Source organism: Mercenaria mercenaria, chromosome 15, assembly GCF_021730395.1.
Source record: "Mercenaria mercenaria strain notata chromosome 15, MADL_Memer_1, whole genome shotgun sequence".
Lineage (NCBI taxonomy): Eukaryota > Metazoa > Mollusca > Bivalvia > Venerida > Veneridae > Mercenaria > Mercenaria mercenaria.
Genome location: NC_069375.1, coordinates 68,506,320 through 68,518,699, shown reverse-complemented (window position 1 = coordinate 68,518,699; position 12,380 = coordinate 68,506,320). Strand labels below are relative to the sequence as shown.

The 12,380-nt window shown below is 35.1% G+C and overlaps 2 protein-coding genes across 12 annotated transcripts in view; one reads left to right on the top strand and one right to left on the bottom strand.

Annotated features, from left to right (window-relative positions):
• LOC123528858 (centriolin-like) overlaps positions 1-6,837 on the bottom strand; it is a 145,101-nt gene extending 138,264 nt beyond the window's left edge. For 3 of the 11 annotated variants that reach the window (XM_053525538.1, XM_053525542.1, XM_053525540.1), the window contains exon 1: positions 6,493-6,836. The gene's annotated coding sequence lies outside the window, so the exon portion shown is untranslated. Of the gene's footprint in view, positions 1-6,492 lie in introns of all 11 variants that reach the window. The other 8 variants (XM_053525541.1, XM_053525549.1, XM_053525548.1 and 5 more) reach the window with 6 other exon arrangements.
• A 712-nt stretch (positions 6,838-7,549) lies between these two features.
• Positions 7,550-12,380, top strand: LOC123562777 (uncharacterized). Its single transcript, XM_045355378.2, has 2 exons — positions 7,550-9,066; positions 9,665-12,380. The coding sequence occupies exon 2, from the start codon at positions 9,719-9,721 to the stop codon at positions 10,967-10,969; it is 1,251 nt and encodes a 416-aa protein (XP_045211313.2). The 5' UTR covers positions 7,550-9,066; positions 9,665-9,718; the 3' UTR covers positions 10,970-12,380.

The window sequence follows — 12,380 nt, the reverse complement described above, 5'->3', positions numbered from 1 at the left end:
CACTAGGTCAAAATCAATGTCAAAGTTTTTTTTGATACACAAAACTATGCATGTAGTCCAAATCTGAAGGCTGTAGCTTGAGAAATGTGAAAGTAAGTTACTAGGTCAATGTCAAGGTCAATGTTTTTTCGGGTGCACAAAACTATGCATGTGGTCCAAATTTGAAGGCTGTAGCTTGAGAAATGTGAAAGTAGGTCACTAGGTCAAAATCAAGGTCAAATTATATTTTGGAACACAAAACTATACATGTGGTCCAAATTTGAAGCCTGTACCTTCAAAAATGTGAAAGTAGGTCACTAGGTCAATGTCAAGGTCAAAGTTATTTCCTGTGCACAAAAGTATGCATGTGGTCCAAATTTGAAGGCTGTAGCTACAGAAATGTGAAAGTTGGTCACTAGGTCAAAATCAAGGTCAACTCAGTCAATGTTGCCACTCAAAACTATACATGTGGTCCAAATTTGAATGTTGTAGGTTACTGACAAGAAGATTTTAAAAGCTTTTCCCTATATAAAGTCTATATGAACTATATGACCTCTGGGGTCGGGGCCATATTTAACCCTAGGGGGATAATGTGAACAAACTTGGTAGAGAACTACAAGATGATGCTACATAACAAATATCAAAGCCCTAGGCTTTGTGGTTTGGACAAGAAGATTTTCAAAGTTTTTCCCTATATAAGTCTACGTGAAACCATGTGACCCCCAGGGTGGGGCCAAATTTGACCCTAGGGGGATAATTTGAACAACCTTAGTAGAAGACTACTAGATAATGTCACATACAAAATATCAAAGCCCTAGGTCCTGTGGTTTTGACCCAAGGGATATAATTTGAATCATCTTGGTAAAGGACCACTAGATGCTGCTTCATACTAGGCCCTGTGGTTTTGGACAAGAATATTTTCAAAATTTTTCCCTTTATAAATCTATGTAGATTATAAAAATAAACAAAGGGCCATAACTCATTCAAAAATTGTTGAACCAGTCTGATTTTCAGGGGAACACAATACATCATTCTGACAAAGTTTGGTCAAAATCCCCCAAGTAGTTTCTGAGAAGATGCAATAACGAGAAATTGTTAATGGACGGGCGGACGGACGGAATGACGGATGGATGGACCACGGACGCAGAGTGATTTAAATAGCCTACCATCTGATGATGGTGGGCTAAAAATATGTTTCAAAGCTACATGTATAGGCCTTTAAGTAATAGCTATATGTACTTGTACACAACACTTTTACCAGGATTTTCTAAGTCCAAAAGGGGGCATAATTTGCCTAAAATGTAGGCCAGAGTTATGGGACTTGATGCTATCATCTAGTTTCATAACCCCGAAGACACATGTGAAGTTTCAATTCAATATTTGGAGATATTAACTTGCATGTAAAACTTTAAACTACAAAAGGGGGCATGATTTGGCCAAAATACATGTCAAAGTTCTGGGACTTGACTCAGTGAGGTTGGCAATTGACCTAGAAAAAGAACAAGAAGCTGTGTTCAATAAATGCTTGATGCCCCTGGTGGCATCCTTGTCGATAAAAAGCAACATAAGTCCAAAGCGAGGTCAAGGTCAAACTGAGGTCAGGTGATGTGTGAAGATGAGGAATGGTCACAGGTTACATCTGCATTAGTATCAAGTCATTCTAGTAAGGGGTATTCATGCTAGACAAAACGTTCCCATTTGCTTAACCAAGAGATGGCCCATATAAAGCAACCTAAGTCTAAAATGAGGTCAAGGTCAAACTGAGGTCAGGTGATGTGTGAAGATGAGGAATGGTCACAGGTTACATCTGTATTAGTATCAAGTCATTCTAGTAAGAGGTATTGATGCTAGACGGAACGGTCCCATTTGGTTAACCTCGTACTGACGGACGAACGAACGGACATCAGTAGATACCGGGGGTATAAAAAATAAATTTCAAAGCTATATGCCTTTAAATGATAGCCATAATTATGTACTTGCATGCAAAACTTTGACCAAGGTGTGACACCGACGTCGACACTACGGTGAGTAGAATAGCTAGACTATTCTTCAAATACAACTAAGAATAAATAAAGTAGAGGTACAACACGCCTGAACACCATGCAGATAGGTTATAACTGTATTTATTTATATTCTTCAAATAGTGAAGCTAATAAAAATTTTGCTGGGCTTCATTTATCCAAGTACCAATTTGACATCATAACTGATGTCATAATGTTCTCTTAGCGGTCCGCGCATCAACCGTTGTTTATCACAGAATATACAGAGTTTGACTACCTGGCATCAAATCCAGCCATGTTAGAATTCTTTATATATATCAGCATAAACTGCATTCCAGTAATTCCTTTAAATTTAAGTGAGCCTTGAATGATTTGTATTTTTAAAATTAGTATTATTCGTTTCCAGTAAAACTGATAATGATTCTATCATTACTAACTTTATATTTGAAATTTAAGTTTTTCAGTTTTATTTTTCAACTTCACGTTTTAGATAGAAGTTATTCTCAAGGTTATCAAAAGGTCATCAACTGTAGTAGTAGGAACATTATTTGACTTTTTCCATGTGATTTTAATATGCCATTTCTATGGCTTTACAATCATAATAAATGTTTTTTTTGTTTTTTTATTTTTGTTGGTTGGGAGTAGGGGCTGGGGGTGATAAATTCAGTACTAAGCAAGATATTCAGAAACAATATAAAATATAAAGTTCCTTTACTGCCACTAGAATTATGATTCTATTTAGTATGACTATATATTATTCTATAACTATTTTTATATAATAAAACCCAATACCTCTCCCTAAAAAGTATGTATTTTTATCCTATTTGACAGTGCACTCCACTATTTGGTGATTGGACAGTAAAATTAATTTATGCCTCAAGAAGAGACCTCTACTTTAAAAGGAAGATACACCAAGATATGAAAAGACCCTACATGTACTTCTCAGAGGGGTTAAAGGTCAAGTATGGTGGTACTGACAAGATCTCGAAAAAAAATTAACATGAAAATAATTCCAAGTATAACAACTTGGTGACCTTGACCTTGGGTATAATCATAATGGGCCCAGTCCCTGCACATTCTTTGTTTGTATGCCGGACAGTGTTTATGTGAAGTTACAGTAAGACATAAGCAACAATAACAAAGATATGACAGAAAAACAAAGGTTGCCGAAAAACTTTAACCTTAACATGTTAAAAATAACCCACGCATAACACCTTGGTGACCTTGACCTTGGGTATAATTGGCCTAGCCCCTGCACATACTTTGTTTGTATGCTGGACAATGCAAATGTGAACTCACAGTAAGATATAAGCAATAGTAACAAAGACATGACAGAAAAACAAAGGTTTCCGAAAAACTTTAAAACCTTAACAAGAGCTGTCACTAATGGTGACAAATGCCCCCGCAGCACCCTGACCTTTGACCTGGTGACCCCAAAGTCAGTAGGGGTGGTGTACTCAATAAGTACTATCAGCATGTGAAGTTTGAAGGTCCTGGGTGCAGTGGTTCGCAAGTAAAGTGCCATCATGCAAAAAGTTAACACTGGCCCCTGTGACCTTGACCTTTGACCTGGTGACCCCAAAGTCAGAAGGGTTGGTCTACTCAATAAGTACTATCAGCATGTGAAGTTTGAAGGTCCTGGGTGCAGTGGTTCGCGAGTAAAGTGCCTTCATGCAAAAAGTTAACGTTGGCCCCTGTGACCTTGACCTTTGACCTGGTGATCCCAAAGTCAGTAGGGATGCTGTACTCAATAATTACTATCAGCATGTGAAGATTGAAGGTCCTGGGTGCAGTGGTTCGCGAGTAAAGTGCCTTCATGCAAAAAGTTAACGTTGGCCCCTGTGACCTTGACCTTTGACCTGGTGATCCCAAAGTCAGTAGGGATGCTGTACTCAATAATTACTATCAGCATGTGACGTCTGAAGGTCCTGGGTGCAGTGGTTCACAAGTAAAGTGCTTTCATGCAAAAAGTTAACGTTGGTCCCTGTGACCTTGACCTGGTGACCCCAAAGTCAGTACGGGTGGTGTACTCAATAAGTACTATCAGCAAGTAAAGTTTGAAGGTGCTGGGTGCAGTGGTTCGCGAGTAAAGTGCCTTCATGCAAAAAGTTAACGTTGACCCCTGTGACCTTGACCTTTGACCCCAAAGTCAGTAGGGGTGGTGTACTCAATAAGTACTATCAGCATGTGAAGTTTGAAGGTCCTGGGTGCAGTGGTTCGCAAGTAAAAGGCCTTCATGCAAAAAGTTAACGTTGGCCCCTGTGACCTTGACCTTTGACCTGGTGACCCCAAAGTCAGTAGGGGTGGTATACTCAATAAGTACCATCAGCAAGTGAAGTTTGAAGGTCCTGGGTGCAGTGGTTTGCGAGTAAAGTGCCTTCATGCAAAAAGTTAACGTTGTGACGAACAAACGAACGAACGAACTAATGAACGAACGGACGGACAGTTGAAAACTAATATGCCTCCCTTCGGGGGCATAAAAATAATCTAATAAGTATAACACCTTGGTGACCTTATCATTTCAGGGAACATGTATCTGGGTAGAACCATATCCCTTCAGCAAGCCTGCTGAAATGCTTCTTCTCATGAATGAATTTTACACCACAAGCAAGGTTTAAGTCCACAGCCGTGAGCAGTAAATATTAGAGGTGCGTACGGTACCGGTTCTCGATATGTAACGAATACCTGTATTCAGGGTTCGATCGATACACCGGACCAAACGTTCCTGTATCTATCAAAGTATTGATCAAAAACAAGCTAACTACATGGTAAATGGCCTCAGTAAAAGTTCTCCTCCAGGTAGCGTAATTTGTTTACTCCGGAAATGCAACGTCACACCTGACAGCCAATCAGTGTTCAACAGCATCGCAAAAATGTAAGTATATGGTACCCTGAACAGAACTATACCCAAAAGAAAGTTATTTTTGCAGTGATGATTTTTTTTGTCTGTAAATTCTAAGCATACTGAACAAATTAAAAATAGATCTCCATCATAAGAATACCACCACCAAAAAGTAATGTCTGGTCGTATATACTGTCTGCAGAAAGGTCGATGTTGGATCAGACTGCATGATTTTCCTAAAGAAAAATGCATCCAAGTCATGTGATTTTTCCGCAGAATAGATCCACCTTAAAAGTGATTAATCAATATAAGTCATAAAGTTCATATTGCCCTTCTATATGATCTTGTACTCTGTTATTATTCCGTTAGAAAATATCATTTTGTATCGACACAAAAATCATATTGATCATTTTGACTGATACGCACCCCTGGTAATTATGGTGGCTGATTTGTGCCATTTTTTTGTCACTGTGACACAACAACAAGTCTTTATAGCTCCCCTCCCCAGCAAATACCACCCTGCCAAAGGTCGTTATGTTGCCCTGCAGCATGTCAACCCATCGAATGCCATCGAGACAAATGCTGTCTCGCCAAATGGCGCCTCTTCTCCCACTTTTAATCACATAAACTACCCTCACACCCTCCCACCCCAACCCCATCTCTCAACTTTCAACTCATTTGTTAATTATCAGTAACTTGATGTGTACCTTAAAAATGCAATATTCTGATTTTAATAAATTTAGATAGATATATATATATATACTAATAAACTTTGATAATGTGGCAGTTGAGTCCAATAAGTCCAGGGATGTTCAAAGATAATCCGTCATAGATCTATTGTAAAGCAAATATGGATTTACCTTTATTGGAAAATAAACAGTGTCCACTGGATTTAGGTCAACTGCCACATTATCAAAGTTTATTAGTAGTGGACAATGTGTAAGCATGTGTGCATCTGTCTGCCCATATGCTTGCCCGCCCATTTAATTTTTGTCAAAATAATAACTTTTGTTCATGCACTTGGAAATTATTTTACGCCTGCCTCAATGCTGAAAGATGTAAAGCATTGGCAATAAAAAAAATTGGAAAAAAAAAGGCGGGGATGAGGCACAGTTTTTATTAGTCATAACATGTCACTAATGGAAAGCGATCAAAGTGACAACATCTGGCAGCTAGGGCTACATTTGTTGTGGCCTCATTAAGACAATCTGCGGGGTAAGGTTTAATGGGCCTATGATGGGCAGGGCGCCATCACTCAGTTTGTCATTGTATCACTGTGACAGAATAAAATAACAAAATGCCACAAATCAGCTACCATACGTAAGCAATTTTGAACCTGAACAAGAACTTGCAGAAGCATTAACTTAATAATTAAGCTAGCTCAGCCAATCAAAATAATCAGGAAGAAAATATGTATATCTAGAATGGAAGAAAAATATAAGTTCCTAAAATAACCTAACTATTGTATATTATAAAATTTCTTTCACAAATATCCTGAAACCAGCTAGATTCTCTATATCCGTATCAAAATGTGTCTGTTGTCAAGAACGCTTTCGAGTTTGATCCTGCGTTTATTTGTGTTTTATAAAGAATTCCTGGCTTTTTCATCAAAAATATTGTTAAAATGTTTAAATATAAAGACCTTTTGTTAATTTAATCTCGATTACTCACCTCTGGTCTTAAAAATCTAGAATATTTTCACTGCTTAAAATTCCAATTTCCAGTGTCAGCCATTTTGTATTCTGCACGGTTGACTTGATCGTAGTTCGGACTGACCGATTTATCTGGTAAAAACTATAAAAGAGGTATCGAACGTGGCATCTTATATCTGCTTATATATGTTATGATATTTTTAACCGAATTCTTTTCTCCAGAAGCCCAAATTTGTTGTAAAAAATGAGTTTTATAACTTTTATTCCAACCGGTGAGAATGTCAACATTACTTCGTTAAATTGTTCCTAAACGACAGGTCCCAACTTGTCTGCTATCTTTGATATTTTTACATTGTTCCTTATTTTGCCGAGAAACAGGTATTGTAGAATAAAGTTAAATAATGTTTTATCTTATCTCATAAAAGCACCTATCAATTACCTATCTGATAGTATTAAATAGAAGGAAAATGTTCAGGATAATACACCCGAAGTAAAATTTACATTTACACCTGTATTAAAACTACAGTAAAGCAATTTTAATACTCGAAAGAAAGTCGACGGACCATGACAGCATTTTAAATAAAAATTGAAATATATATATATAGGACTGGTTTTTTATCAATGCATATTCCTTTAATCTTTCTTTCAGCTCTATCATTTTAGATGTCAATACCTTTAGATGTCTGAAAACAGTAGGGTAATTCCCGGTACGCCTATAGTGCGCAATGGAAGTAAAGTGCGCAATGGTGCGAAATGGAGTCAATTTTTTATAGCGTCGATTATTGGGTAAACTTGCTGGCTATAGTTAATGGAAACGTTCTTAAATGCCAAGAAATGAAAATGGCACACAAGCAGCATATATTTGTGCTAATTCAAATTGTGCGCAATGGAGGTGAAGTGCGCAAAGAACCTTTTTAGGAGCGATAATTGGATGAATATTTAGAAAATATTCACAGTTGTCTGTTTAAAATTGTTTGAAAGATTTTATTTACTCTCGGTAAATGCTATTGCAGTAAAATGATAGCTGTATCATAATTATAATTATATCTATCATTAATAATAACCCTTATATTTAGAAAAAAAAGACTTAAAAAATTCAATCAGCTCTATTGTATAATCGTTGTATAGGAACGATTATTATTGTGTAAACTTGTTTTAAATAATGGAATTGTCGTGAAAATTCTTAAATAAAAAAAAAAAAAAGCACATAACAGATATTTGGCACGCAATGGAGGCAAAGTGCGCAATGGAAACATTCTATTAGGAGCGATAACTTGAATTTTTAAAAAAAAATACTCCCAGCTACAGATTTTCTGTTTAAAATAGTTTTACTTAATTTATTATCGGTAAATAATATTGCAATAAAATGATAGATTTATCATAATTATAACTTTAACGAATTTTAATAACCCTTTTATTGCTTTATCTAAAATAAGCTGCCTACTGATTAAGGTGTATAATTGAATTATCAGGATTATCACACCTATGCTAACTGATTAAATCACGCATCTGGTAAGTACTTAACGCTATTTTAATTGGTTACATCAAGAAAGAGCGCACGTGTTTATTGATCTAATTATCGCTGTATAATGTCTTTTAATGTATAAAAAAGTAATTAAGTAAGTTTTGAGATTAAATATCCTAATGCTACGATTGTTCCAAGTTGTATTATCGCCTTTCTTAGATATACAAGTATAAATTATTCTGAAAAATGTTAACACATTATAAATAAAGGGTCATAGGTTTACTGAGCAGTGTGTAAATATTATAAACTTTTTGTTTATATGTACCATACTATTGTTGTTAAACATATCATTTTATATTTCTTATCTTATCTGTATAATTGGATGAATATTTAGAAAATACTCACAGTTGTCTGTTTAAAATTGTTTGAAAGATTTTATTTACTCTCGGTAAATGCTGTTGCAATAAAATAGTAGATGTATCGTAATTATAATTACATCTATCATTAATAATAACCCTTATATAACTGCCGACTTAAAAAATTCAATGAACTCTATTGTATAATCGTTGTATAGGAACGATTATTATTGTGTAAACTTGTTTGAAATAAAGGAATTGTCGTGAAAATTCTTTAAAAAAATTTAGGCACATAACAGATATTTGTGCTAAATCACTGGCACGCAATGGAGGCAAAGTGCGCAATGGAAACATTCTATTAGGAGCGATAACTTGATTTTTTTTAAAAAAATACTCCCAGCTACAGATTTTCTGTTTAAAATAGTTTTATCGGTAAATAATATTGCAATAAAATGATAGATATATCATAATTATAACTTTAACGAATTTTAATAACCCTTTTATTGCTTTATCTAAAATAAGCTGCCGACTGATTAAGGTGTATAATTGAATTATCAGGATTATCACACCTATGCTAACTGATTAAATCACGCATCTGGTAAGTACTTCACGCTATTTTAATTGAGCAGTGTGTAAATATTATATTTTTTTTGTTTATATGTACCATACTATACTACTGCCTCGACGGAAAGATTACAAGGACGCCACAAACGCCGCTGGAAAAGGACTTGTTATCCAACTTCTTGTTAACCATCTAAAACCGAATGTGAAGGTGCAGTGTTTGATTCTCTGTGTGCTATTATTAACTACGATCAGATATTTGAAAGAAAGTATTTACTTTAGACAACCCCGTTTATAGTTTCTTGTCTGACACCTGGGTATGAAAGCCTTCGATCTCAACTAGTTATCAACATCACAGTTTGGACTGGTAGTAAAGATTATTTAACTTCGATTGATAAAACCATGTTCAAATTTATATCAAGACAACCATTGTTTTTGCGATATCTCACAGTAGACTTACTGGCTCTTAATGCACATGCATCTCTTAAAGAGAAAACACTAATGTATAGATTCAAGATGTTACATGTTCCAGGGGCGACAAGACTAGCCAGAAGACTGAAAATAAAGCATTTGACTCTGAATCTGAGATTTTTAGTACTTTTCTTTTATTCTCTGTTACAGTGACAAATGACAGACTCGTTCTTCAGCGGAAAAATATTGCGCTCCTAAAGTCGCACAATATTTTCGCTGTTCAAAGAACTCGTGCATATTTCCCGATACAAAGCTAATAACCTATAAATATTTATACAGCTTGTTTCTGTTTGACAATATAATTTATTAATTGTTTCTTTTTTAATCTTTCATTACAGACTAAAAACAACGCGACAGAGAGATACAACAAACAACCCTGACATCCCTTACTGATGACTATGAGAAGTCCAAACAAAAATGAAATAAATAACCTTGAGTTATATTTAAATGATGTATATGGAAACAAATGTGTGTTCAAAGCAGAACCAGGGGAAATAGAGTTTATACAGGCAGGTATCAAAATCATTGTGCAGAAAATAGTTCATCTGGTACTAGAAAATATCTCTTTAACTGCAGGCGAAGAAGAGGTCCTCTTAAATTTAGAAGAAGCATATTTTCCAATAAAGAAGAAACAAGTAAAAACTGCAAAAAGTAGCATAATCCAAGTGGGAAGCATCAGTGAAGGAACAAAGAACAGTTTTCCAGATGAATTTGATATCATTTTTCCAATTTACCTAGTAAAAACTTATGCGGGATGGTGTCCACGTACAAAATTATTGTCAAAAGCATATGAACAAATAAAGACTGTTACTACTCGTCCTCATACAGAGTGCTTGAATCATATTTGTCCGAATGAAACACTGAATGTAACAAAATCACTTCACTTTGATCGGTATGTGAGGGAACATGGTCCAGCATCTGTGTTACGATTTATTTATAAGAATGGATTAGGAGATGAAAAATATATCCATGTTGATCTTGTTCCGGCTATTAAAATTACTGTTTTGGGTGATCAAAGAGATTGGTATGAAAAATTTAATGGAAAGTATTTCAACCCAAAGTTAGTGTCACTCTGTTCAAAGATCATGTCAGATAAGAACTATTTAGAAGTAGATGGTAGAATTTCATTTACTGAGAGTGAGTCACATTTTATGAGAAACATCTTATCAAAGAAACATTCGAAAGTATACAGGATACTGAAGATTCTCATAAACGGACATGGCGATGGTGAGATACTGAATCTGTACTTTCGTACAGACCCTCATTCATCTGAGAAAGGCTATTCATCACACAAGATAAAGACCATGATGTTTCATCATCATCATGAATGTAAAAACCCTGGTGAGGAGACAATAGGAGATTGTGTAAAACAAGTACTAGAGGAAATGTGTAAAGATAGTAATAATGAAAATCATACAGTTTGGGGAACGGACAGCATCTTACAAACACAATGTCTTTTATTGCCTTACCTAGAAAAACTTCTAGAAGGTCTTAAATCCATCCAGACTTCAGAAGACAGTTATGACTATGAGAAGCTCAGAATGAAGTCTGTATCAAAACGTTATCTAGACGCTTTAAAAGAAAAAGAATATTTAGACAGAGATAAACAAGGAAATGCTGTGTGTTCCAGATCCAAGCTTTGATGGCTTGTTGAAATTTGCAGATGAAATAGATTTAATCCCCACCTCAGCAAAAAGTTGAGGAAATCCCGTTCTAGATCAAAAAGACACGGACTTTGAACCTGACTCGTCTGTTGTTCTATTTGAAATAACTGGCATCTTAGGTTAATTTAAAATGTTCTTAATCTTTCTTCTTTAAAATGAAATATTTTTATGCGCAAATGCGAAAGACTGGGCAATTTAAAACAAGTGTAGAAAACAATGACACTGTTCTTAGAATGTGTTCTTTTTGTTCCTGTTAGGACTTATGTCAATGTTTCCTTTCCATTTACTCAAAATATGCAATTTTCTGAGCAACTCCTTGATGACTCATCTATAGACGCCATTCTCTTCAATTGTAATAAGTAAATTGTCCAGTTTTCAAATTAATGTATTATTGTGCTATATTTGTTCTTAACAGATCAGCATAAAAAATGCTTTGATACAAAGAAAGTAAAATGTTTTGATCATGACCTTTGACCTTCAAGTATGCCTAGTGACCTGGTCCATTCACAACACTGTGTGTCGTCTTGATAAGGACAACTGAAGCTAATTTGATGAAAATCGTTAAATAAAGACCAGACCATAAATTTCAGCTATCTAATGCTTGATCAATAATTTGACCCTGACCTTGAACTTAGTGACTCAGGTCATGTGACCTGCAATGCAATTTTGATGATGTTATCAAATAATACACGTTTTACAAAGAAGTTCTTTACAGTTTTGATGATAAGGAGAGGAAAAGAAATTATGCTTTTTTTGATATTTCATTACTTCTCATGAACAGACCCAATCATTCTGAGTCTTGATAAAGGATTCCTGCACAATGATATATGCAAAATATCTAAGCTGTATGCTTTCAGGTATTAGATTATAAGATTTTCAAAGTTTTTTCTTGATTAATACATAGCAAAACATTTACCAAGATTTAATCTTAAAACAACATTAGCAACATATATGTTCCGCTCAGAGATGTCCATTCTAAAGACAATTCTTTGTTACAGACTGTCACTTTCATAATACATGCATCGAAAGGATCTTTCATGAATTTTATTCATTATTCTAACACGATACGATTAATTTTCCTACTAAACAAAGAGGGCAGAAAACTGTGAATTATTATACAACAAATCACTGTCCTGACGTCACTATTATTACGTCATGGCGTCAAACGGCATAGCGGCGCGCTGGAAAAGAAACCGATTGAAAACGGGCAAATATTTAATGAATGTACTTAAACATCATTGGTAACGTGTTAGAATCGAAATAATATATCTCATTTAGTGATTTGCTCTTGAATAAATCATTGTTTGTCGTTCAGATGCGTATACGACAAATCACTAAATGAGATATATTATTTCTTTATTAATTTATGCAGCATCAGCTGGTCAGTTCA